At 33.3% G+C, this 24,340-nt stretch overlaps 2 protein-coding genes and 1 long non-coding RNA gene across 4 annotated transcripts in view; 2 read left to right on the forward strand and 1 right to left on the reverse strand.

Moving 5' to 3' along the window:
- Positions 1 to 1,462: 1,462 nt before the first annotated feature.
- LOC656703 (uncharacterized protein) lies at positions 1,463 to 6,374 on the reverse strand. The gene is made up of 2 exons (XM_963212.5): positions 5,618 to 6,374; positions 1,463 to 2,680 (listed from the first exon to the last, which is right to left on the reverse strand). The coding sequence occupies exons 1-2, from the start codon at positions 6,237 to 6,239 to the stop codon at positions 1,512 to 1,514; spliced, it is 1,791 nt and encodes a 596-aa protein (XP_968305.1). The 5' UTR covers positions 6,240 to 6,374; the 3' UTR covers positions 1,463 to 1,511.
- A 155-nt stretch (positions 6,375 to 6,529) lies between these two features.
- The window catches only part of LOC100142126 (hypothetical protein), a 51,393-nt gene continuing 33,582 nt past the window's right edge, over positions 6,530 to 24,340 (forward strand). Inside the window, exons 1-2 of one of the 2 annotated variants that reach the window (XM_015983711.2) lie at positions 6,530 to 6,685; positions 19,846 to 20,079. In XM_015983711.2, the coding sequence (XP_015839197.2) occupies positions 19,854 to 20,079 (226 nt within the window). In that variant the 5' untranslated portion in view covers positions 6,530 to 6,685; positions 19,846 to 19,853. Of the gene's footprint in view, positions 6,686 to 19,845; positions 20,188 to 24,340 lie in introns of those variants that run through there. The other variant, XM_064354732.1, reaches the window with a different exon arrangement.
- On the forward strand, positions 15,862 to 16,613 carry LOC135265376 (uncharacterized). Its single transcript, XR_010333018.1, has 2 exons — positions 15,862 to 16,275; positions 16,326 to 16,613. It is a non-coding gene; the product is annotated as an uncharacterized LOC135265376 (long non-coding RNA).

Raw genomic sequence — 24,340 nt, forward strand, 5'->3', positions numbered from 1 at the left:
ACAACAATTAAAGGAATACGAATATAAATAGAGGTATGCATAAGTATTAGAGGCTACTGTAAAAATTTCATTAATATGTGATCAATGATTACCTGCTGAAGTCCTGATGAAGAAAGTAACAGAAAATCAAAGACTTTTAAGGATTGCTACCCTCAGTCTGCTAGAAAACTGACTATAATAATCACGAATTCCCGGACTATATAACTTATGTATAAATAAGGTTTTAGAAAAAAAAAGAGAAAAAAGCAATAGAAAATTGGGCGAACAAAACTTTAAGGGGTTAAAAATTAAAGAACTTTTAATTTGAAAAAACTTATGTCCTTCCCATCTTAATCTTAACAAAATGAAAGCAATAAATTCTGTACTGCATTCCGCCAATCAGCGTTTTATGCTAACTTTTATTTATTAATTTTTTCAATAAAATATTATTGCATTGTTCTATGATGTTGTATAGTTTATTATCTTTTAGTCATTACATTACACCAACATGTAGCAAAATATCAGCCAAATTTGAACCTTCGTAACTCAGAACTCTCTAGTAGACAAACAGAATACTGAACATCCCAGGTATGCGTATAAAGTAGTATAGTAATTTTTAATTATTGGCCAAGTTTCAAAGTGAAATACAGACTGTGATCCAGAAAAGTCGAGTCTGTTGGCAAGATTTAAAAGTATTTTTGATCGTAATTTGCAACACTGCAAACGGAACCAAGCCTTTTGTGCCTAAACTATGCACCTTACGAAAAAAACAATGATTACATCATCAATAAGTACTTTAAAAATTCTTTCGTTTTTCAAGAATAAAATTTCTCGATTTTTTTTTAGTTTACGGCGATTCTTTTGAAAAAAGATTACGCTCTAAAAATTACTTTTAATTCAATAATTATTAAACCAGTGGTTTTCTTAAAATAAATGATTAATTTTCGTTCCCATTACGAAGGTTTTTCGAAAGTGGTCGAAGTGGTTGTATGCAGAGATGTTTTCATTTGAGGAAAATTTGACGAATCAAATCGATTCAATAAAAACATCCATGGATTCAACCACTTCGACCAAATTTGAAAAATTGTAATGGGTTTGGAACGAAACGTTAACAATTTATTAAAAAAAAACATTGGTTCAAAAACTAAATTGGTGAATTGGAAGTAGTGTTCAAAGCATAATATTTTACGAAAAAAATCGCCATAGTAGCGTGCCATTAAAAAAATTGTAATAATAATTCGAAAACTAAAATGCTGGGTTTCGTACTTTTGCCTTATTCTGTATAAATTCAAATGATCGCATGGTAGTATATTCCATTGGAGTGCGAACTGGTAGCTCCCCCAACGATGGTTTCTGACACTGGACAGACTATGGAACAGACGATCAGTCATACTCACAGGCCTAGCTCAAGCATCGGTCACGTCAGGTCAGGTTAAATCAGACTTTATCATAGGACTTTATATTACTATCAATCAACGCAGACAACGTTTTAAACTAACACACTTTATTAAAATTAAATAAATAAAAACAAATTACATAGCATCAAAATGAAAACGATGAGACTCGGAAAGCCGCTCCTTCTTATCCTCTTGCCGCTCCTTCCAATGCAAGACTCCAATTATCACAGTTATGATACCACAAATGCCCGTCAAGGCCGCCACAGACATTAGAATTAGTTTACTGGGAGTCACAAACAACTGTGCCTTCCATCGCGAGGGTTCGTTCGCAGGCCATGGTATTACTACCATCTGGGAGTTTGGTATGATTTGGGTCCACGACCGCGAATGGTTCGACAAACCAACCGTTAACGAATCAACAAAATTTGGGGTTCTCCCTAAACCAAAAATGGTGTATGGTAAGTTCAGACTGAAATGGGCTGATTGAGGTAGCTGGGCTGAAGCACCATGTCGTGTGTAGCCTTCTTGCGTTGTAGTCTTGTAAGAAATCAAAGGTCCCGGCAAATTAGTGCCGTAAGTGCGCCGTTTCTTCCCCACTCTCCCCATAATCATCTGATTGTTTTTGTTCGAAAGCCCGGTCAGAACCATGACTTTGATGAAGTTGGCGTCATAATCAAGACTATTTTTGAATGCCGCAGCTTTATACTCTTTATTGTGGTAAGTGACCAAAATCACGTCCAAAATACCGTCTTGGTAGAAGTCGAAGAAAGCAGCCATTGCGGTTCCGTTCTTAAACGAGTTCAAAATGTTCCACCTTACGCTGTATGAGCGCTTAAATTTGCCACAGCTGGTCATGCAGGGGACGTTTTCAAGTAAGAACGATTGCGGGTGCTCCGGGTTATTGGGGCTCAAGGTGGCCAAAATGTCCGGGTATCCGTCCATGTTAAAATCGCCACTGTGCAAAGTGATGGTGTCGGTGTATTTGCTGCCCGGTTTGAGGGCAAAGCCCCATAGGGCCCCATAGTCGTCTTTGAAATTCACTTGCAAGTTGTGCCACTCGCCGTTACTGTAAACCAAAAGTGTGCTGTTTTGGCACCTTTCGTCGTAACAAACTGGCGTTACTAAATCCATTTGGCCTTTCAGTTCGACGTCCATGAAGAGAGATTGGCCGATTATTTTAGCATCTCTTGGGTGTTGGATGGTTTTGTTGTAGACAAATCGGCCCTTATGCTCGCTTCCGAGCCAAATTTCAAAGTCTTCTTTTGTTGTTATGAACAAGTCGGCCATGTAGTCCTCATTTAAATCTGAAATTTAGTCAATGTTACTACGAAATCACAGATTTCTTGAACAATAGAGGCAGTTTCCCTGTGCCTCATTACATAGTGTATTTATTAGTTCAGTAATTCAAAATTTAAACAAAAGACACAATTTTTAGTTTCAATGTGACTAGGCCTGGTAAAATTTCAGCAGATATGGTAATTTTTAGTATAAAATTGTAAAAATTAAAAATTCTAATGTCAATAATTTTTTAGGACGAATAAAGATAAATACAGTGATGTCCGCTTATAACAAATCAGATTTTTTGAATAACATTGATAAAATTGTAAAACAGTTATTAATGAATAGATCTCCCATTGAAACTTCAAAATATATCAGCTATTATTTTTTTGAAGTACATGAATAATTTGTAACAGCTAATTTTGAGAGAAAATGTGACGTTGGCGTTTTTATAATTCTGAAACAGCTAATAATGTTCAATCAACAAGACCCTATTATCCGTTCATGATTGTTTTAAACACGCAGCAGGCCTAGATATAAAAAAGATAAAAGGGAAAGGAACAAAGTTGTAGAGAACTAAATTTTCTGCAGTTGGTGAGATTAAATCTCTAAAATTCAACTGTTCAAGTTTTTTCTTCAAAGTGTTCCCCAGACGCAACTACTGTTAAAATAAAATAAATAATTTCGTCGCTTTAGCGGCTTTGAATGTATTTTTGGGGCCTAATCTAAGTTAAAGGTATGGCCTCCCAATTTTTTGAATATAGTCAAACTTTGATAATTTTTTGATAAATCAAATGATTGTGAATTCAGTAGAACGAAAATCGAAAATTACGGTAAATCGAATGTCTTGATATCTCCAACAATTTCAGCAATCCCTAGCCCGTAATTTCTAGTTGGTCGAACTTTTTTTCCACAATTCATATTTTAGCGCAGCTACAATTTTATTACGTATTTTTGCACAAAACAACATTCTTAGAAGAATAAAAAAATACTAATAAAAATTATATTTTGCAGCGTAGTATTTTTCTAATATCGTTATTAGATATAATTTTTTATGCTGAAAAATATGTCTTTCAGATTCTATTTGTTAAAACTGCATAATTTAACTTATCATTTGCATTCAAAACTTAAGTTAATGTTATTCAAGTCGAGTAATCAAAGTTCGACAATATAATTCTTTTTTCATCTTTGTCGTGACCATTTTAATAATTCTCAACTTATAAAAGATTTGATTCTCAATGTTTCTGTATTTTTTCTAAACAATTAGGCTGAGTTATATAAAAAATGAATCGCCTTTAATTCTGATTTAAACCTACAGCGACGATACTTGGAAGAATCAGGATTAAAAGTGATTAATTTATAATCTTTTGGAGTCGAGTCGAATCAACGCTTGAAGCACTAAATTTTTAGACATAAATAATCCTAGTATTTAGTTCAGCAAAACCACATTTTTTAAAGTACATAATTTTAAAGCAATCCAAAGTATTGTGTTATTGAAATGTCTCAAAGAACAAAATTCGATTCTTCAGCAAATAGTAAATTAGTCAAAAAAACGTTATTTTGCCTTTACGAACAGTTATGGGTGTTTGAAAACAGAAAACCTTTTTTTGGCAAGATTTTCCTAAATCCTACTGGATATATTGGATTAAAAATTACATTATTTTTGCATTATGCACGCCTTTTCACCTTTAAATTAATTATTTCACAAAACTTTCTATAAAAATTGACGCATACCATAAATGGTATTTATTTTTTTTTCGTCAGATTTCAATAAACTGGGCGACCGAAAAATTATAGAATTGGATCGAAAATGAGACTACTTTTGTATTGTTTCCATGTTTTCAGTCAAAATTTCAACTATGTATTTTCTCAAATATCAACCGAAAAATATCTCCAAAAAAAAGTAAAAAAGGTTCTTTTTCGATTTCAAAAAATTTGAATAGAAAATTAAGTTACTTTTACCTTCGCAGATTTTCGTTAAAAGCAAGTCAAAAATTTAGCAAATTAGGCAAAAACGTTGCGTTTTCAAGTGTTCAAGTGTGAAAAATGTAATATAACATACAGATCACACTATCTTACTGTTTTCACCAATTTACGTTAGTTTCTGAATCAAGGATATTTTCTCGAAACCTGCCTAAAAATCCAAACAAAAAATAAAAGAGTCAACAGTATTTTACTAATTCCACTCGACTAAACTCGTTACCAAACGAAATGCGAAAAAAACCATTTTTTACCTGTTTTCAATTTTTTAAGCACTTATTAATCTAGTCGCAAAATCTTAAAGAATTCTTATTAGATTTCCATAAAATAAGCCGAAAATTCACCAAAAGAACGAGCATAATGACTTTCTCCGCTGTCCTAAGGTAGAAACGCTGTAATTTCTCAAAATTTCGATAAAAAAGAGTTACTCATTAGAAAATAGTGTTTTCTCGAAAGATTTGGCTAAACCAGCACGAAATAAAATAAAATTAAAGTCATTCCATTTCCAATTGCCCAACCTCTCTTGAAATTTAAGTGATCATTATCATAGATCATTATGACTCGATTTTTAAAGGAGAAATTTATACTCATTAATTTTGCGAAAAAGCATCAGTTTTTTTTAAGCGAAAGTTTTTAAGGTTCGCAACGCTAATGCAATGTATCACATGTAACTGTCAGTTACACAGGTATCTAATATTTATTAAAAAAATATATTTGACCTGTAACACCACATTAGTTTTAACAATTATTTGTTATTATTTTGTTAACGTAACTTGGTAAGTTAATTGAAGTATTGTATTTTTCTATCATCTAATTCAACATCTCACCGTAATATTTTTTCTCATCTGAATAAATCTATTTTGAACAAAAAAATAGTTTTCAGTAGAAACTAACAACAGATGCCGCCACATTAGAGTAAGCTGCATGGAACATTATGGGCTGATAAGAAACTGCCTTTGATGACTATGATAAAAGTGCATTACCAATAAAAGCATGAGCGTGGGGTCTGCTCAACTCCGTCCTGCGTCTATTATCCTCCATTGGAATCTTTTCCGGTGGATTTCTCGTATTATTGAAAACCCAGAACACCCTGGTTCTATCTGTATCCTGTCCAAACAAATCTACAATCATGTCCTGATTATAGTCAAGCGCTAAGGGCTGTCCGATCATAGGAATCGCCGCTCTTTCATTACTGCAGTTCAGATGACTAGCCCCACCCCAGATAATGTGGGCGTAAGTGTGCGGAAAATGCTGATTTTCGCTTCCTCTGTACACGAGAGTGACCATAACGTCCATGAAGGCGTCACCGTCGAAGTCTCCAGGCACCACACTTGTGATCAGTTTATTTTCAAAAGTGCAAGACAAGCTAGGTTTAGCCTCTCGCAATATCGGCTCTTCCTCGTGCGCTAGCAGAATTTCAACGGTGTTTCCACCGTCTCGCAGGACGAAAACATCGGTCAGTTCGTCGGAATTGAAATCGCCGAATGCGGCAGGCATGCCATCGGTCAATTTTCCAAAAACTAGGGGTGTTATGTCGCTACTTTGGGTTACAGTGGTGGTGACGGACAACACGATGAAGACGAAAACAGTGCATTTGGAGGTCATTCCGGAGCAGTTTTTAACTTGATGGGGACACAAAACACTTAAATATTGTTTTTGTTTGGAAAATTTGCGTTATTTCGCATTATTTTGACATTCGGTGACAGAAGTCATGCTGTCAATGAGGTGTCGGTAATGTAGGAATCCGCGTAGCGTTAGGGTCAAGGACTAGATGGCGACACTTACCCGAAGTTTGAAGATTTTCAAATAACATACAATTTCGTCGCTAATTTCAAAACAAATACGTAAAAATTCCATAATCCCTTTTATTCTCTCTGTTTTAAAACATCATTGCGTGTTGCGGTAAAAATTAATGAGAAAATGAATACGAACAAAATTGTTTAGTGTGCTATGCATTTTACCACTTGTCATGCACTTGTCAAATGTCAGTGCAATTTTGAGTTTAATCAAATTTGTGTTTTCAATTTGAGAAGAATTTCTGCAGAATTTAGGTAAAGTAACAATCATTTTATTAAACGGCCAGATAATGCCAATTCTTCGTATGAAAAGTTGTGCAATTCGTGCAGCTACAAGAAATTGTTTTTTTGTAATAAAAACAGGTTATTAAGCTACCACCAACAACAAACCGACTTTTTAAACAATTGTGAATGTACTTAGACGATGGCAAAATGCATTATTGATTCGCAGACTTTGTAATAATAGTTTTCAATAATTCTCTATTTCCTCCAAGAATTTATTAACACGCAAATGAATTTTAATTTGAATTTTACTATGTATGGACATGAGACGATAAAATTGGGCATAAAAGCTAAAAACATTAATTAGTTTATAATAACACATCGTTATTTCACTTGGAACTCATCAAACTAATTCCTATTTTTATGCCAACCGTTATTGATTCCATTATGCCTAGTTTACTTAAGTTATTGTATCGCCAATAGCCAAATGATTTTTTTAAGCAATAAAATAAATGCGGCACCAAAATAGCTCACGAACCTAATATCTTAAAAACATTACTTTACAAAAATAGAATTGATGTACTATTATTTGTATTACCTATAAACTTCCGACCAGACGCGTATACAAATTTTTACAGCTCCTGAACGTTTCTCTTATTTAAATCAATATTTTTTAATGTGATGCTTTTCGACAATTAGGTGGCACTTTATGAGGAAAAACAAACAAATTCGATCATCATTCATTAGTAAATTTACAATATTTATGGTACGAATGCAGGTAATAACAATTCTTGGTGTAGCTTGACATTTATTGTTATGAGATTGTTGACCAAATCCAATAAAAAATTTAATGTTTGTCACTAATGCCAAACGTGATAAATGTGAAGGGTAAATACGGACGTTTTATTTTCTTTGCATCTGATTTACGAGGCAAATAACAATTTGCAGAATTGTGGTAAAAATAGAAGACTCGCATTGTGTGAATTTCGAAGAATAAGTCTTGAGAAATTTCCAGTACCTACGAAATAATTGGGTCAAGAGTTTCTGATAGCATAGCTTTTAAATGGCATAATAAATGATTAATTTGATAAACGAAAGCGGAAAACCACGTTAATTGTTTCACTTGTATGTCATAATAGAGCCTTTTAAGAACCTATTCGAGGCATGAAATGAGACTATAATAAGAATAGTGAAATGAAAGGTTCTCGAGACTCGATCGAGATTGTATCATATCTTTAGTGTATTAACAGTCACAAAAAATTATGATGTTTTTAGTTACGATCGATAAATGAGAAGCCACATCTTTTCGAAAAATACTGTGATAAGGTTCTGAGGCAACGCGGGCACGATATCGTCGTTATATTCCCTCGATTCGATATCTTATCGCTCGGCCTTATAACAATAATTTATACCAACATTTCCCATCAATCATCGAAAGATTCATAGTTCCAGTGGACAAAAAACCCACGTCTTAGAAATAGAATGTTAACCCCTGACCTCAACGGTTTTACACAGTATGTTATAAATCCTGAAAACAGATCGGTCACCTTATCAGTTTGCTCAGTTTTATTACTTTCATGCTTATCAGCCATGGATTTTGTTAAGTAGTTAATTGCATGAGAATATTTTCAGCATTTTTTTTATAAATATACGACTGAAACGGTTCAGTCGTGCCGTATACCTACAACGGAATTTATTTACCCTTAAATCCATACCTGAGTCGCCGTTATCGCGATAAATAAAGATGAATATTACATTAGGACGGTAAACCCTGCGAAGAACGGAGTGAATATATTTTTTAAATAACGTGAACGAGTCGAATTATAAAATGCAAATCACGTACAAGCTGATATGGGTTTGTAGAGTTTATAACTTTTCTACATTTCCTCCCGTTTCAGATAAAACTCGAAAGGAATTAAACAGTGTTTCTATTTAAATGCAAAAATTTCGAAAGAAACTCACATATACACTAACTGGTGTCAACCAACAACGTACTGAACTCAAAACTCTTAAAAATTATTTTATTATAAAAAAATCAATGCAACGTGCAACGAATAGATGGAAACATAATGAATAAGGATTAATGAGTTATTGACAATGAAATTTCACGGTATGGAAGTGCTGCGCCTTTTTCAATTGTTTTTCAATAAGGGTAAACTTTATTTTGGAAAATGTTAACAAATAATTATCTAATAATTGTTGTTCAGATACATATCTTATAAATTATAAAAAACTAGATGTAATTTAGAATCTAAGTTGTTTTTCAGAAGACATTAGAGGTAATTATTGTTATTCATATTTATGAAGTTTATTTCAGTAAGTGGTTCAGATTAGTCAATTATTGCTTATAATAAAGTGTTAGAATATAATTGGGAATCTGTCATTCGAATAAATATGTACTTATAACCGATTTTTTTGAATGTCTTTATCTTATTTGGACTGTTGTTTAACTTACGCAAAAGTTTTATTTTGAAATGAAAAATGTTCAAGAATTTAGAGCAATTTGGAAAAGAAAAAAACTCCGGTACACTCAAATGAGTTTATTCGTGAAGGAGACCAAATAAAAGTACTTTTAGAAAATGAAGGTGAAAGAGCAGCTACCATTATTGTAATGACCTTAAGAAGAAAAGAAACAAAGACAAGAAGAAAAAAAGAACGCAGAAAAGAGAGATGAAGTCAAGAAGATAAAAGAAAAAAGAAACGAAGATGAGAAGAGAAGTGAAGACAAAAGAAAAAAAGAGGAGAGTTGGTACAAGAAAAAAAGGACGTAGGAAGTTTTCCGACTAAGTAAAAAAGGTAGTAGCCGACCTGAAAAAGTTCACTTAAGCTCTATGAGTAAGAATTAACTCCAGCCCTACAGCTAGAGTAGCAGGAACCAATGTTCCTGAAGTTGAGCTTGGTTCAAGAGAGTTAAGAGAAACTTCGAAAGATAAGATTACTCTCAAGAGATAAATAAACTTGGTCTTACAGTTGAAGTAGCAGCAACTGATGGGACAGAAAAAAATTGTTTATTATCTAAAGAAGGTTTTGGTCTAGCTTTAGTCAGGGGAAAGAAACTAGTCATTGGTCGCACTTTGACCGTTTTCTTAGTTCCATATTTCATAAAGACCCTGGAGGAAAAAACTTGTGGAAAGAGCATAAGCGAAAAACCGTGGTCTTTGCACAAACACCCTTTATGATCTTTTTCCAAATGCGCGCGTTAACTTTCTTTCCCACTAGAAATTTCAAATCATTGGTGGGAGTACTTGCAAAGTTTTCAGCTCACCATTGTCAAAACATTCTTCATTAAAATCACTAACCGCTAATACTTCAATTAACACTATTATGTGCTATTACTTAAAACTACCATAAAGTGTTAAAAAAAATTATTAAAGCAGAAAGAACCAAAATAATCTAATGGCATAGAATTCATTGAACGCCTATAGTATCAACTGATTTGTAAAAACAGCTTCAGACCTGTGCACTGATAGGCGATAGGCAAAGAACCTAACATTTGTGGTATAGGACACCTTCTATCCACAAGTTTCTCCTTCCACGGTAAAGACAAGTGAAATAAAAATACAACTTTATATTAATTATTGCTAAACAAATTAGTAAACTCTACATTATTGAACTTTCCGTATTAAAGTGCCTGATTAGTAACTTTACTTCAAATGTATAGTATGTTCTGTAATAACGAAGATATGAATTTTTTAAAATCTCACTAAAATGTCAACTTTTGTTTATAAGTCGAAAATAAAAGACTATTGATAACAAGATGCGATTTTGACTAAAATTTGGTATTTTCTCAAAAAATGAACCCGTGATTTTTCTCTGAACATCACAGTTTGCAACATTTTTTGAAGTTCTGTTAATTGATTTGAATTACAACTGGTCGTTTTTCCAAACCAAATTTTCTGAACTGTATTACATTTGACCTTTTGAGAAAAACAGTTGGAAAAGGAGCAGTACAACGGCTACGACAAAAAGAAAAATAAATAATTTAAAGATTTATTGGGCGCCCCCCTGACTTTTAAACTGTGCAACGTGGATAATAGTATAACCTGAGTTATTCTGTGACCTCATCTTTTTATTACACACTGTATAATTAAAATAACAATATTTCAATTGTTTAAAAACTCTTCTCAACCCGTGCAGTGAGCTAAGAAAATTATAGTGAGCTACCTGAACATTCTCAGCGATTTTTCCAATTTTTTTCTTAAAAGAAATAAGATTAAAATTTTGATGAAAATTAAAGTAGAAGAAGTCAATGTCGACTGAAAAATAAGTAAATCCTCGAAACAAAGCATATTTTGAGTAAATTAATAGACGACTCAAGAGATATCAAAACATGCATTCAACAGATTTCTAGGAACCTCTAGCTACAATTAAATAGTTTTTTCATGTGGTTTGTTGAAACACATACGTGTCAATATAGTTGTACTAAGAAGCTTTTAAAAACGATCATATTTACAAAGTGTATTAACACCATAATTAACTTTATCTTCTTATGGATGTGTTGAAATTACAGTAAATTTGCAGTTATATGGCTAGTCTGTAATCCACGTTTCCGCAAATGTAAATATTTTAAGCTTAAAGTACGAGTGTAGTGCAACGTTTTCCTGTGGCTGTAATAAATTCTCCTGAATGACTTTAAAACGGCTTTTCCACTCAAAACTGTGTCATATGAATCCAAAAGTGTTACAAAATTGCCCGATTTGAAATCGATGTTTTGAAGTGTCCGATTTGAAAAATGTTTAATCTTGTTATCTTTTTTACAGACTGCGTTACAGCCGTATAATTAAATTTTACGACGCTCATATCGTAAATTATTATTACGTCCATTTCCTTTCGCGAAGCCACATTTTACCAACCCGACAATGTTTCTTATTTAAAAACCCGTATCGAATTCGGTGTCGTTAGGGCCGATTTTTCAGCGTCCATCTCATCGGTGGCCTCCTAATTGGCACGGAGGTAGTTAATGACGCGTCGTAATTCACGCCGTCTCCGTGACAGAGCATCCTCGTCTCTCCTTCTAATATTTTGTCTGAGTTGTGTTATGGTTGGATGTGCGCCAGGACGCCTCGCTTAGTGGCGTCGCATTTACCAGGTCCCTCTTTGTCAGCGGACGCCAACGACAATAATCCGAAGACGACTAATCTTCTCGAGTGACTCGTTCCTACATTCCTCTGGCACGTACTTCATCCTCTTTGTTTTTCGAATAATAGGCACGTCGAGTGCCGTTATTACAAGCAGGTGAAAATCAAAATTGCCAAAGGGAATTTGTATTAGATTAGATTTATGTAGCATCTGGGAGGAATTATCAATTGAACACATGGCTATACAATGAAAATTATCGCCAGGATTTATTGCCGGTGTTTACATTACAAATTGCTACTGTTTAAAATAGAAGTTTTCATATAATTAGGAGGAAAAGCAGCTAATAGGAGCGATTACCTAATTGGGAGGATTTATGCCAATAGATTTATTTTCACTCGACTGACTCAATATTAACCCAACACACCAATTTTATATTTAACGCGTGTGTAAAGCTCGGTTGTGTCACCTAATTAAGTTGCAAAATTTTCGCTAATCTATTCATCGCTATTCCCACATTTTCCATTGTGATAAAATCAAAACGTTAATTGTCCGTTTAAAACATAAATAGACCAATTGCCGATTATTACGGCCGTTGGCCCTAGTCATAGGTAAAAGTGGATTTAATCGGTTCCACTCGGTCCTAATTTAGCAATCGTTCACATCTCTATTAAGTAACAAGTCATGAATTAATTACTTTATGACATACCATAACTATATTATTATTTATGGACAAGGCCATAAGACATCCATCAGATGAGCATTAAACGTACACACTGTGGTTAGAAAAATAATTGATTGACGGCTTCCTTGAGACTAAGGCCGCTTTCTTTACGTGGGTGCTGCTAATCCCGAAATAATTTGCATTGCATTTAGTAAGGTAATAAAATTAAAATTTTTATGTGAAAAAACGTGAATAGTTAATTCGCACGGAAAATGATGTGATAAACGATCTAATAAGAATTTGAAATTATTATTTTGGCAGGGACGCAAGTGTTGTAATTAATAGTAGTAGACGTGCTATGTAGAGAAAATTGAAATTGTTTTTGCATCATTTATAATTTGCTGTGTTTAACATGCAAAACACGAAATTGATGCAATTAGCAAATTAAAATTCTGTTTTGCATTTATGTTCTTCGGTTACTTGTTTTGGTTTTTTATCACTGCGATGGGTTTAAATTTCGTTACAGTAAGTAATTTTTTAATAACCAATTAGACGCCCTTTAGATCCTGTCACAATTTATCTATTTCTGATGCTAGGTGCAGCCTAATTATTTAAATTGCCAAATTTAAAAGGGTTCCTGTTATCCGAATGAGTTGAAATTTTGCATACTTACATAATCTGCGTGGTAATGCAATCCTGTGTAGTCAGGGCCGTAGCCAGCACAGGGCCAGACAGGCCGAAGCCCTGCCTTTACAGATTTTAGCCCTTCCTAGACAAATTTCAGGTGTTACGATTTTTTTCATATAAAAATTTACTTGGAGAGATTTATAATTATTATAAAATTATGTATTTGCGCTGTCGATATTTCTTTTGTCATTTTTTAAGTATATTTTGAAATAAATAGACATCATTATTATGTATTTAAAAAACACCATAAACATATAGATGTAGAGTCACGATCAAAAAGTCCGACTAAAATATTTTAGGTCATAAATTACGACAAACAGCTACAAACTGTCCAGTTAGCTTAGACAATATCCAGCTAGTCTATAAACTAGCCAAACCTATACAGTAACCGTATCATATCGAAAAGATTTGTGGCTGTAGTTATAGGGGTGTCATTCTTTTTGATCGTGACTGAACAAAGCTGCAGAGCGTCATTAGGTCGGATATGGAACATCGAGTGTGTATGTTTTTTTTTTCTAAGAAAAATAAATCTGATTATTATTGGTCCACTTGGATTTATTGAGAAAAAGAGAACAGTGGAAATTAATTTTTCCTTATTTTTAGTAAAATTTAATGACAAATGATAGAGAAAATTACAACTTTATCGGTTACTTATAGTTTTTTCTTCTCATTTATTAGTTTCATATTATATTTTTCTCTGTTTGTCTAAATAATGTACTAGCTGTTTCAAAACTTTTGAAATGCCAACGTCGCATATTCTTTAAAAGTTAGTTGGTATAAATAATTATTCATTCACTTTAAAAAAATAATAGCTAATGTAATTTATAATTTCAATGAAAGATCTAATCATTAATCACTATTTTACATTTTTTTCCTACGACACAAATCGAAAGATCTTAATTTTACACAATCTAGTAGACTCGAAAGTTGACGATTTTATACATTTGTCGAAAACCTGTGCGTCGTTAAGCTGTTACAGTTCTAACATAATTGTTTGCTTTTATCAAATATGTTGCTACTATGTTTCTCTGCTCAGAAGCAAGACAACGTGTAGGTGTGAACAAACACAAGAAACTTTGCAGTTTCCTCAAACAAATAGCCATTTATTTAAAATAAATAAAAATCCAGAATTTTAATACAAAGGACACTGTTTTCGGCAGTCTGCCGTTACCAGTAATCAGTTACCAATACAATGCAAATTGCAGATGAAATTTTAAATGCGGTTCATCGAAATCTTTTTTCAATAAATGGCTTTTCTTCAGTGTCGTAGGAAAAATAGTGTACAAAACTCGTCTATCGTTGCTCGTGAGCTTTCCAAGATTCTCACTCGCACGATTCACTCACTTTCCACACTCATTATGTAATATACTATTTTTTACTGGTAATCTATTTTGTTTGTTTAAAGCACGCAGCAGCGTGTTTGAATTCAACTTTAAAAAATGCGCGTTTCTTTAAGTGTCTATGGTATCATATCACCAAGAAACGTGAAGATAAATGGCAACTTTTGAATAATTTTTTATTATAATGACAATTAATTGAATCAATTGTATGAAAACGAAAGGAAAACTGATGTCACATTACATTACCCTATTTCCAAATTTGCAACAGAATTATTTATGATTTCAAAGTGAACTAATAAAAACAAATAACGTAAAGTATTCGTGGATAACTGGTCTTTAAAACACTGGCTCTATTTCGCGCGTGTTTTAAAGACCTCAATATCCACTTATACTTTAATATTATATTTTACTTTTTAGTGCATCTTTTAATAAAAAGTTTTTTTCTAAAAAACATTTGTTTTTATTATTTTATTTTTCAACTCTAGTGAATGTTTCGAATTAAAAAAGAAAATACATAAACATAACTGGGTACCTAGGTCAGAATTATGTTTGAAAGCATGTTCAACTTCAACTGCTAACAATTTGTGTTAATTTAAAAAATGTCAAAAATTCCATGCTTTTCGTTCTTTATTCCAATTTTTTATTTGAAAATTTTCCAATTATCCGATTAGCTTCTCACTCTTTTAAATCACTCACTTATCAGCGGAAATCATGAAGCATTCTTTGCCTGTGTACGTAATTACTTTAACGTAACTGACGTATGAAGCAACAGTAGCAAAAACCGAAATAGCATTTTATTCGCTTTCCTTTATCAAAACCTGTTCAAAGCCAAGAAAAGTGGTTATAATTGGTAAGAGTTACATCTGATCCGATGTCCAGGAAGTAACTACAACTCCCAATGGCAATGAACACAATCATAAATAGAAAATTTTTTGCAACATTAAAACACAATTGGATTTCACAGATTGTATCGTTTGTAATTAGTTGGAGAAGGTGCAGTTTTGTGTTTTGCCGGAATTTATAATTTACAACTGAGTTGAGGAGTTAATTAGGAAATAATATTGTAGCAGAGATGGTGGAATCGTGATTGTAGAGAAGGAAAGTTTGCGATAAATCTTGAGGGGCGACAAAACTTGTTTCACAGCACTGCGACTACTGGGTCATGACAGTTTCATGATGCTATCTGTTATATTTCTCGGTGCTTAGTCATTGTAGATGCAGTCGTTGATTTTCAGTTCTTATTGAAATTTTCGTTTGATAAAAATCAGATGATGGAATTAAAGTGTATTAAAATAATCAAAGGTCAGCCTCCCCAAAGGGCAGAGGTTAGACACGGGAATCAGGCCATAAACAAGATAACTCCCAACGAAAATAATAAATTGACGTTTTTTGAAACCCATATCAAAGTCTGAGCTGCTCTCTTATCGCGTCGATTTTGGATTTTGAAATCTCCACATGTGTAATGACGTAAACAACTGTTTAGAAATATCCAGGCTATTTCCTTTGAATCCGCTCAACTTCCTGTTGTTTGAATTAATTGCGATTGCATTGTGGTTGTCGAGAGGGTGCTATAAAAGCAAAACGGCTTCAATTACGCTCGTCTTTGACCACAGAACCAGTCTCGACTTATGAAACTAATTACATTTGCATAGCAATGAGGCTATAAATTGTTATAAAAAGGGCAAGTTTTTAGTGTTTTTAGAAGTTTCGTGTTGGTGAGGTGGCATGCCGGCGGCTATTAGCCGCCGCTGACCCGCGATATGCAAATGTATCGCGGATTAGTCGATCGATTTTCCTGCTACCCCCACGACTGACCACTAGAAAATAGAATGCACGATACGGAATTACTTCACACAGTAATTTAGACAATGGCTGTTATTTCGAGACGGTTCTAATTTATTTATAGAATTAATTATAAACACAGCGATTTCTAGCGAGACAACAGGATAATCAAATCGCCGGGAATCGCTGATTTACTTACCTCCATTCTTCAAACAAGGTGTAATAATAGGATTATTGTCGTTGTGTTGATTTGCGCAAGTTCATTTCGGAGCTTTCCTCCAACGAGATCAAAGGGACCAAACCAATGGCGTTCAAGGGATCGACGCCCTGTTTGCGCAGCATCCCTTTTATCTTGCTGTTCTCACGTTTTTTTGCTTTTATTTTAATAAATAAAGCTCATTTTCTCAAATTACATTTACTCTTCAATTAAGTTTTGAATTATAAAGTTTTAAAAAGTGATAAAAGGCAAACTCGTACACTTCATGCTAATTGTAAAAAAATTGGGATAAAAATGTCACAATAATTGTATTTTCTCAGTTTATCAAATCCAAGAAAAAGTGGTTACGAAAATAATAACTTTAATCACATTTTAATAATTTAAGAAAACATTACTTATTATTACCGTTTTATCTTATCTTTTAACTACCAAAGAGGAGTTGCGATTTTGAACTAAGTACTTCCTGTTAAACCTCCATACAAACCTCCGTTTAAACTATCTATGTAAATATATATTGTATATCAAATAGATGAACATTGGAGACCATTCAAAATACTAAGTTGCAAAGTAAACAACACGTTTAACAATATGTAGATACATTAGGTAGGTGTACATATTTTTTATCCAGGATGTTTTACAAGTTATCTTAAAAATTTTACAGCTATCCCACTCAATTCATTTTTAAAAGAAAAAAATCATCTCTGGAAAAAAAGACCAATAGAAAACAAAGGCTAATATATGCTAAAATTATAATTTTTCGTATAAATACAGGATGTCTCGCGAGGAAGTGCATATACATATATTACCTAACCATAGACTAAATATTAAAAATAAAATGATCATAATTTTTTTCTAGAAACGTTTTTTGTGAAATAATTAGTCTCCAAAAGCTACCCCAACAATTCAGATTAGCTACATTTACCAAAATTATATAGATTTTTTTTAAATAATCATTGAACAGTGTAAGTTATAAGGTTGTAGAACATTGTTAACACGGTCTACGAGGGCCCTTTTGACATAAGTTGTTTCATAACTTTGTAGCACAAATAAATTTAATAGGCTTTGGTTTTATTACTAGAACTTGAAAACCAATTCAATTTTTAGCACAGCCACAAAAAAACGTTTTTAGAAAAAGATATGTTGATCAGTTTATTTAACCTATGGTTAAAATATTTGCACTTTCTGGTGAGACAGAAAGTGCAATAAAAAAACATTGTACTCTATTACCTTTATTCTCAATTCTCTAAACTTAATGATGAAAAATTGTTTTCCTTTCCACTTATAAAATTCAAATCAATATCTCATCTGGTTGACTTGACTGTAGCTTCTAAAATAAACATTGCACAAATAAATTGGAGAAAACAAGGTGCAAAGTTTGTTTACATTCTAATATTGTTTTTAGGTATAGTGTTTCTAGGGATAGTTGCGCGACTATTAGTTTTTGAGATACAGTGAATACTTTAGCAGACTCACCCTGTATATAAGTGTATAGGCTTTTTTAAGGATTTATTTGTATCCTGAATGATAACCGGTTAATTTATACGAACAAGGGTTTACAAACCTTAACAATTTTTGTTTCTTTTTATTGACTTTTGGTCTTTTTATACAGAATGTCTCAAAATTGGCGAATTCCGAGTTCAGAACCTTATAGAAAATCACTTCAGTAGTCCAAATATACAAAAAAAGGTTCGCTACTTCCCTACAAAAATCAGTACACTGGTTTGAAGATTACGCTCTTTGATTTGCGTTTTCTTCAAATGCAGAATAAAACTTTCAGTTTTTATTGTTATTTGTGGTGTAGATGATTGTCGAAAATAATTATGTAAAACAATTTCTCAAAAGTTTTGTAATTTGCCGTTTCATTTTTAAGAAAAATTACAAAAACTTAGGATTTATTTACTCCAAAAAAACTAATTTTTCGAGAAATTGTTTTACATTGTTATTTCCCATAATTATCTACACCACAAATAACAATAAGAACTGAAATTTTTAGCCTCTGTTTGAAGAAAACGCACCTGAACTTAAATGCACCTTCAAACCAATGTATCTTTGTGGAAAAGCCTTGAATCTTTATTTTGTTTCTATATTTGGACTAGTGAAGAAATGAAGTAATTATCTCCAATGCTCTGACCTTGGAATTCGCCTATTTTGAGACACCCTGTATAAGCGTGCACCTACGGGTGGTTAAAACGTTTCAGATTGTTGTAAAACTGTATAACAGCGTTATCTTCGCATTTATTACAATAAAATAATGATCTGATAACACTCTCATGTTCATATGTTAGTAAAAGACTACTTAATTCTCTTCTAAATAGTATGTATGTACTGTTTTTCTCGTTAAGAATATGTGCACATTAGGCAAAATTAACAAAAAAAATTATCGTAGTTTTTGGTACCAAAGCAAAAGCTTTACTCGCAAATTAATTTTTGCACCCCGAGGGGCAAAACAATTTTTATTTGAATGTATTTACTCGTATTTTAATTTTATTCGATTTTTAAAAGACTTTTTAATATTAATTTCGAACCATTTAAATTGTTGGGACAAGAAATTACTCTGTCGAAACAAGCTAATTAATCACCAAACTAGACCTGAATTACGTTATTTCAGCAAATTTTGAATGATTCAGCTTGCTCTTGATCCATAAACATGTATTGCTTAGTTTTGGTTTAAAAAAATGCAATTTTCTGCACCTGCATATAACTCACCCCGCATTTCGGAAACTTGTTTTTTTTTATTTATTGTGTTCATTTATACCGTGCCTTATATTAAATTTCTAATCAAACCAGCCTGAAATCCTAAAAATAAGTTTGTAAAATTAAGTGTAAAACAAAGATAGAAATTACATCCCATTTCTTGAGTCTATATTCTTAAAGGTTGTCAATTTAATACCTAATTTCAATGGCCGCATGGTCCTAATAAATTGTTAGATGTTTTTAGTATTATATTTATCAAAACACATTTACTATCTCCTGTTATAGATCTTAAAATAGAAAAATGTGTTTTTCGTTTAAAATTGTTAGAAACGCTACAAGCAATTTTTTTTTCATTTTTCGCTAGGCAGTAACACCTTTTGTATTAATTAGTAAGTACTTTTTGTGCATTTGCAATAATTTAAAATGGAATTTCGCACCTGTCTGCCGAAAAAATTATGTTCAGTTGTTCACTTATTTATTAGCATACAACCTTAAGATGACCTTTTTTAAGTGAAATACCCTTAAAAAATCAGATGAAAATCACCTGTCAAGCGATAAGATCAAACTCTTGCTAGCTTTGTTTTGATTTTATTTTAAAAACAACAACAAGTCCTTAAAACAATCGAACTAACTTTTAATTAGTGCAATTTTTTTTACAAGATTTTACAAGGTTACAGTCTGTTTGTGTTTGATATTGTAATTTTTGAAATTGATTCTAGATTCTGCTTTCTAGGTGAGGAAATGTGGTACGAAATAATCCCCAGTTTCCTGATAATAACAGTGGCAGTGGCAGCCCCTCACTACCTCGCAGGACCTTTTAACTGGTTGCTTTGCGGTCATTTTTACCGAAGATCTATGATGGACAAACATGAAGCATTGCAATATTTACGCGACAGGAGGCTCTCCGATCCTTACGAAATTATGGGTTTGGAAAATATTCCCGATGAAGAAGAAACGGAAGATAAAAGTGAGTCAGGAACGGAAAAATAGAGTCTTTTTTCATAATTAATTAGTTTTTACGATGTGTGATTATCATGTAGTTCTGAAAGATTAATAATAAGTGAGGCGTTCAGAATGGGCTCTCGAAATAATCTTTAGGTGAGTAGACAAGTGTCAGAGGATTTTCCCTTTGCTCTTAGTTGTTTATAAATAGACAGTCTCATAATGTAACATATCGCTCCCGGTTGAAACATCAATTACAAATCTATTTATAAAGAGCGCAAGTGATTCACAGGTCTTTATGATGTCCTCAACAACAAACAAAAACAACGTGACGTTTGAATTAGGACTGTTATAAACGACATTAGCAAAGCAAATCGCAAATATAAGGGGGTCACCGTATAACTCGCCTAACTCCACTCGTGATAAATCAAAGATGTGTCGATTTGCATCGATTTTGCTCTTGTTGTTTATATCCATTTATGTAAATGATGCGTTCATTTTCATGCTCCGGTAATGATTTATTTCAATACACGTAAAAATTTTTGATAAACGATTCGCAGGCGAAAAAATTAAAATTATTCGCTTGACCGCGAATTAATTAGATGGACATTTCGATCCGTTACGTTTGTAACATATGCGTGCTGAATATTGTTATTTATTTATTTATTCATAGGTCACCACGAAGTGACACTTGTGCAGGAAACATTTTTAATACAATGCAAGGAAACGGAGCCTAACCTTTCTATGAAAATCGGGCGAAAAATCGGATTCGGGCGTCTCTCGAGCGAGAAACGAAAACAAAACTCACAAATAACTAATTTACAGTATGTGGACGGCGGTGCTATTTCCTAACCGCATTCTTCTGGTTATTTTTGAAGCTTGAAAGCGCTAGCTTTTACAGGTACAACGTGAAGATGTCACAGACAAGCGTGCATTAGCCTAACTCTAAATTAAATTTATTTGCGGGAGTGAAAGCAATAACGCAACGATTTCAAAGTTTTCGTCATGAATTGGACTAGGCTCAGACTAATCAATGAATGGTTTCAGTTGGGCTAAAATTGATTTATTTGCTATGCAGGCGGTGGTGTAAAAACGTAACAGGTGTCAGAAATCGCGCTTTCTCTGTCGTTTAGTTCATAATACTAATTACGCATAATTAGCGGTTATTAATTTACTTATGATTGATTGTGCGCGTGAAAAAGTCCGTTGTGAAATATCCCTTGCTGATGAATTATCATTTCCACAAGTTGACAATGTCACCGAAGACCTAAATTAATTCAATTATTTTAATTCGTTTAGCTTGCGTATGTTGAATTTCCCACACCTTCTTTTACACTTAAATTGCGTGCCTCGCATGGCATGGAACAAATCGATAAAGCACTATTGATTTTGGCACAGAAACAAACATTATTACTACATAGGTTTCTTGGCTAATGTGTTTTGGTTCCTAATTATTACTTCGAGCGACGACTTTATCCCGATTCGTTTGGAAAACAAATTATCGAATTTTTAAAAAGGAAACTAAAATCACTAAAGCGTAGCTTAATTAGACCAAGATACAAGACACACACTAATGGTTAATCTAGAAATAAACGTTCAAGGATGTCCACATTTTATTAAAAACGCATAGGTGTTGCGGGACACTTTCTCGGAGGGGGTTTATGGAACTAGATTTATTTACGTTCTAAAAATGATGGAAGATTTTTACTCGAAATTTGATTAGGATTATTAACAGGTTCAAGTGCATCCGTTTCATTGACATTGAACCGTCGCAGCTAGAGAAAGTGGCATTAAATTTTGTCGTCCTCGTCAAGAAAAATTCGAGGTTTATTAATCGACGCAACGTTGATGGTATTTTCGGGGAACAGATGCCATACGTTTTAAGTTTGTCCGAGTGATGACAGAAAGCGGTTAGTCTTAACACTGGCACACAGACGAAACTTGTTTTCTTAAGCCAAAATAAAAATATTTTTTGAACAGTTTTTTTCGTTAGGTTTATTTAAAACGTAGTAGAGGAAGTGAACTTTGAGTGTCAAAATTTCGGCAGAAAAAAGTGTGCAAACTGGCGGAAAAATATTTACCCACAGAATGATAAGTTTACATTTAAATGTTCATATGGGTGTAAGGTGAATAAGATACAATCTTTATATCATAAACGATGCAGTTTTAAATGCGCTTCCACTTAATGCATTGATTTCATTTTAAACTGGAGTACAGTCACGATCAAAAAGAATGACACCCCTTGAACCGCCGCCACAAATCGTTTCGAAATACGATAAATATGTACGTTTGGCTGGTTTATAATCTAGCTGGACAGTTTGTCAACAGAATGGTATGTTGAAATTTATGACCTAAAAGATTTTAGTTGGACTTTTGCTATCGGGCCCGGTTGACAGGGGTGTCATTCTTTTTGATCGTGACTGTACGTTTAATACTCTAAAGCATGAGCTACAAAGAAGCATTTATTTTTTGGCGGATCGTAAAACTTTCCTGTAGGTACATATTAAAAACTCAAAGTGAAAAATGATTTGATATTTTCCAATTAAAACTGTGAAATAGAGAATATTAAAACAAAATCCAAAACTGAGTAAAAGTTAATGCAATTTGTTTGTTTGTCTCGTGTTGTCTACATGTGTTGTTAGCTACCTTAAGGTATGTTTCCTTGTAAAAAACGATTAATTAAAAGAAAATATTTTATTGAATTCCTGTTTTTGAACCACAACATTCGTCTTATTTCGAAACGTCATTTTCCCTATGATGGATTGTGGTTGCCGTAAGATAAATATATAAATAATAAAATACCTTAAGAAATATTGCGATTTTATGGTCATTGCAAGGCTGTAACTTCCACTTGGTAGGTTGTTTATGGTTTTGCAATCATCACATGCACTCTAAGAGGATACAAGAGATTAGAGGTGTATTACGAGGAGTCGCATTCAAAGGCTTCACATTTTTACACTAATACAACGGTTTGTGGCAATGAGATATCGGAGAACACACTTTTCCGAAAAAAAAATTCAATCAGATGCCGCGATAAACCCGAGTCAGCCATCCAGTAAATATTGTTATTAAATACCAGCGATGCATCCCAACGTTAAATATAGTTCCGAGAAGTATTTGATGGATTTGGTCAGTTTCTCGTTTTTGATACCATCTCGCAATAAAATAAATAAGAGACGCAAGTGTGAAAATCGGAATATGTGTAGGAGATAAAGTCGGTAACATGGGTTTGTTCTCGGCGGCGTGTTGAGTCGGGAGAGATATCAACTGGATAAGATGAGTGCACAACAGCAACCAGACATATCTTTCGGGTTTTGAACCGTTGCCAGTGATACACGAACAGAAATAAAAAGTTTTCAGGCTAATACTGGCCGAATTTCCTGGAAAAAGTTGGTCACTTTTATCGGAAGACATCTGTACCTGGGTAATTGGGTTAATTTTGCTCGGGTTATCCATATTTAAGAGCCATTAAAATTGAAATTTTATGCTTGGTGAGTTCTCACCCCCTTGGCAGTCAATCCCCACTTGTTCAAACATATGTTCGGGCTTAAGTAGATAGTGGATCCATTTTTCATCCGGAACAAACACATGTGTGGAGGGTAGAGCTAGACGACACATTTTACTACTTAATAATTTTTTGATAGACGGGGATCGCCTGTACTTAAAATAGCGTAATAAATTCGTTTTACGAAATGTAATTTCCTCGGAATGAAACACAATGGGAATAAATTTAATCGCGCATTGATTATCTACTAAATTATTTAAAAATGTTCAGTGTGTTTTGAAAGGTAAATCAGAATGCGATAACATCAATAATTATTATTAGAAAAGTCTAGTCACAGAAAAAATGTGATTTAAATACCAAATAGCGAGCTTCTAGGTTAGCTTTCTCCGACGACGTGATTTATCAGTTGACAAAGGGCAATTATTTACAGCAATCTCCATAATGCACCCGTCTGGTGATTTTTAAAATCGTCGCCTTGATAGAAATTTTCTGAAAAATTTTCTTACGCAACAAAACAATAAAACGGATCGAGTTATTTGGCAAGACGCGTGAAAAAATAAAGTAAAATGTGGGAGGCCTGTAGCAATTTAAGAATGTGTTTCAGCATCGTGCACTCTTTCAGTGGGAGGAGGATTTATATTCAATTATGTTGCGATAAAAATAAAAACGAACACTCGTCGATAAATTCTCGCACAAGGAAGTCGAAACCGAATTTTTTCGAATTAATTTAATGCACCCGGGAATTTTAATTAATTAACAACCGGACGAAACGCAGTCGTAT

This window comes from Tribolium castaneum, chromosome 2, assembly GCF_031307605.1.
Source record: "Tribolium castaneum strain GA2 chromosome 2, icTriCast1.1, whole genome shotgun sequence".
Classification (NCBI taxonomy): domain Eukaryota; kingdom Metazoa; phylum Arthropoda; class Insecta; order Coleoptera; family Tenebrionidae; genus Tribolium; species Tribolium castaneum.

Coding starts and splice junctions, on each gene's coding strand:
- LOC656703 (XM_963212.5), bottom strand. CDS start 6,239: ATGACCTCCAAATGCACTGTTTTCGTCTTCATCGTGTTGTCCGTCACC. Junction 2,681..5,617: donor CCACGCTCATGCTTTTATTG/GTAATGCACTTT, acceptor ACTAAATTTCAG/ATTTAAATGAGGACTACATG.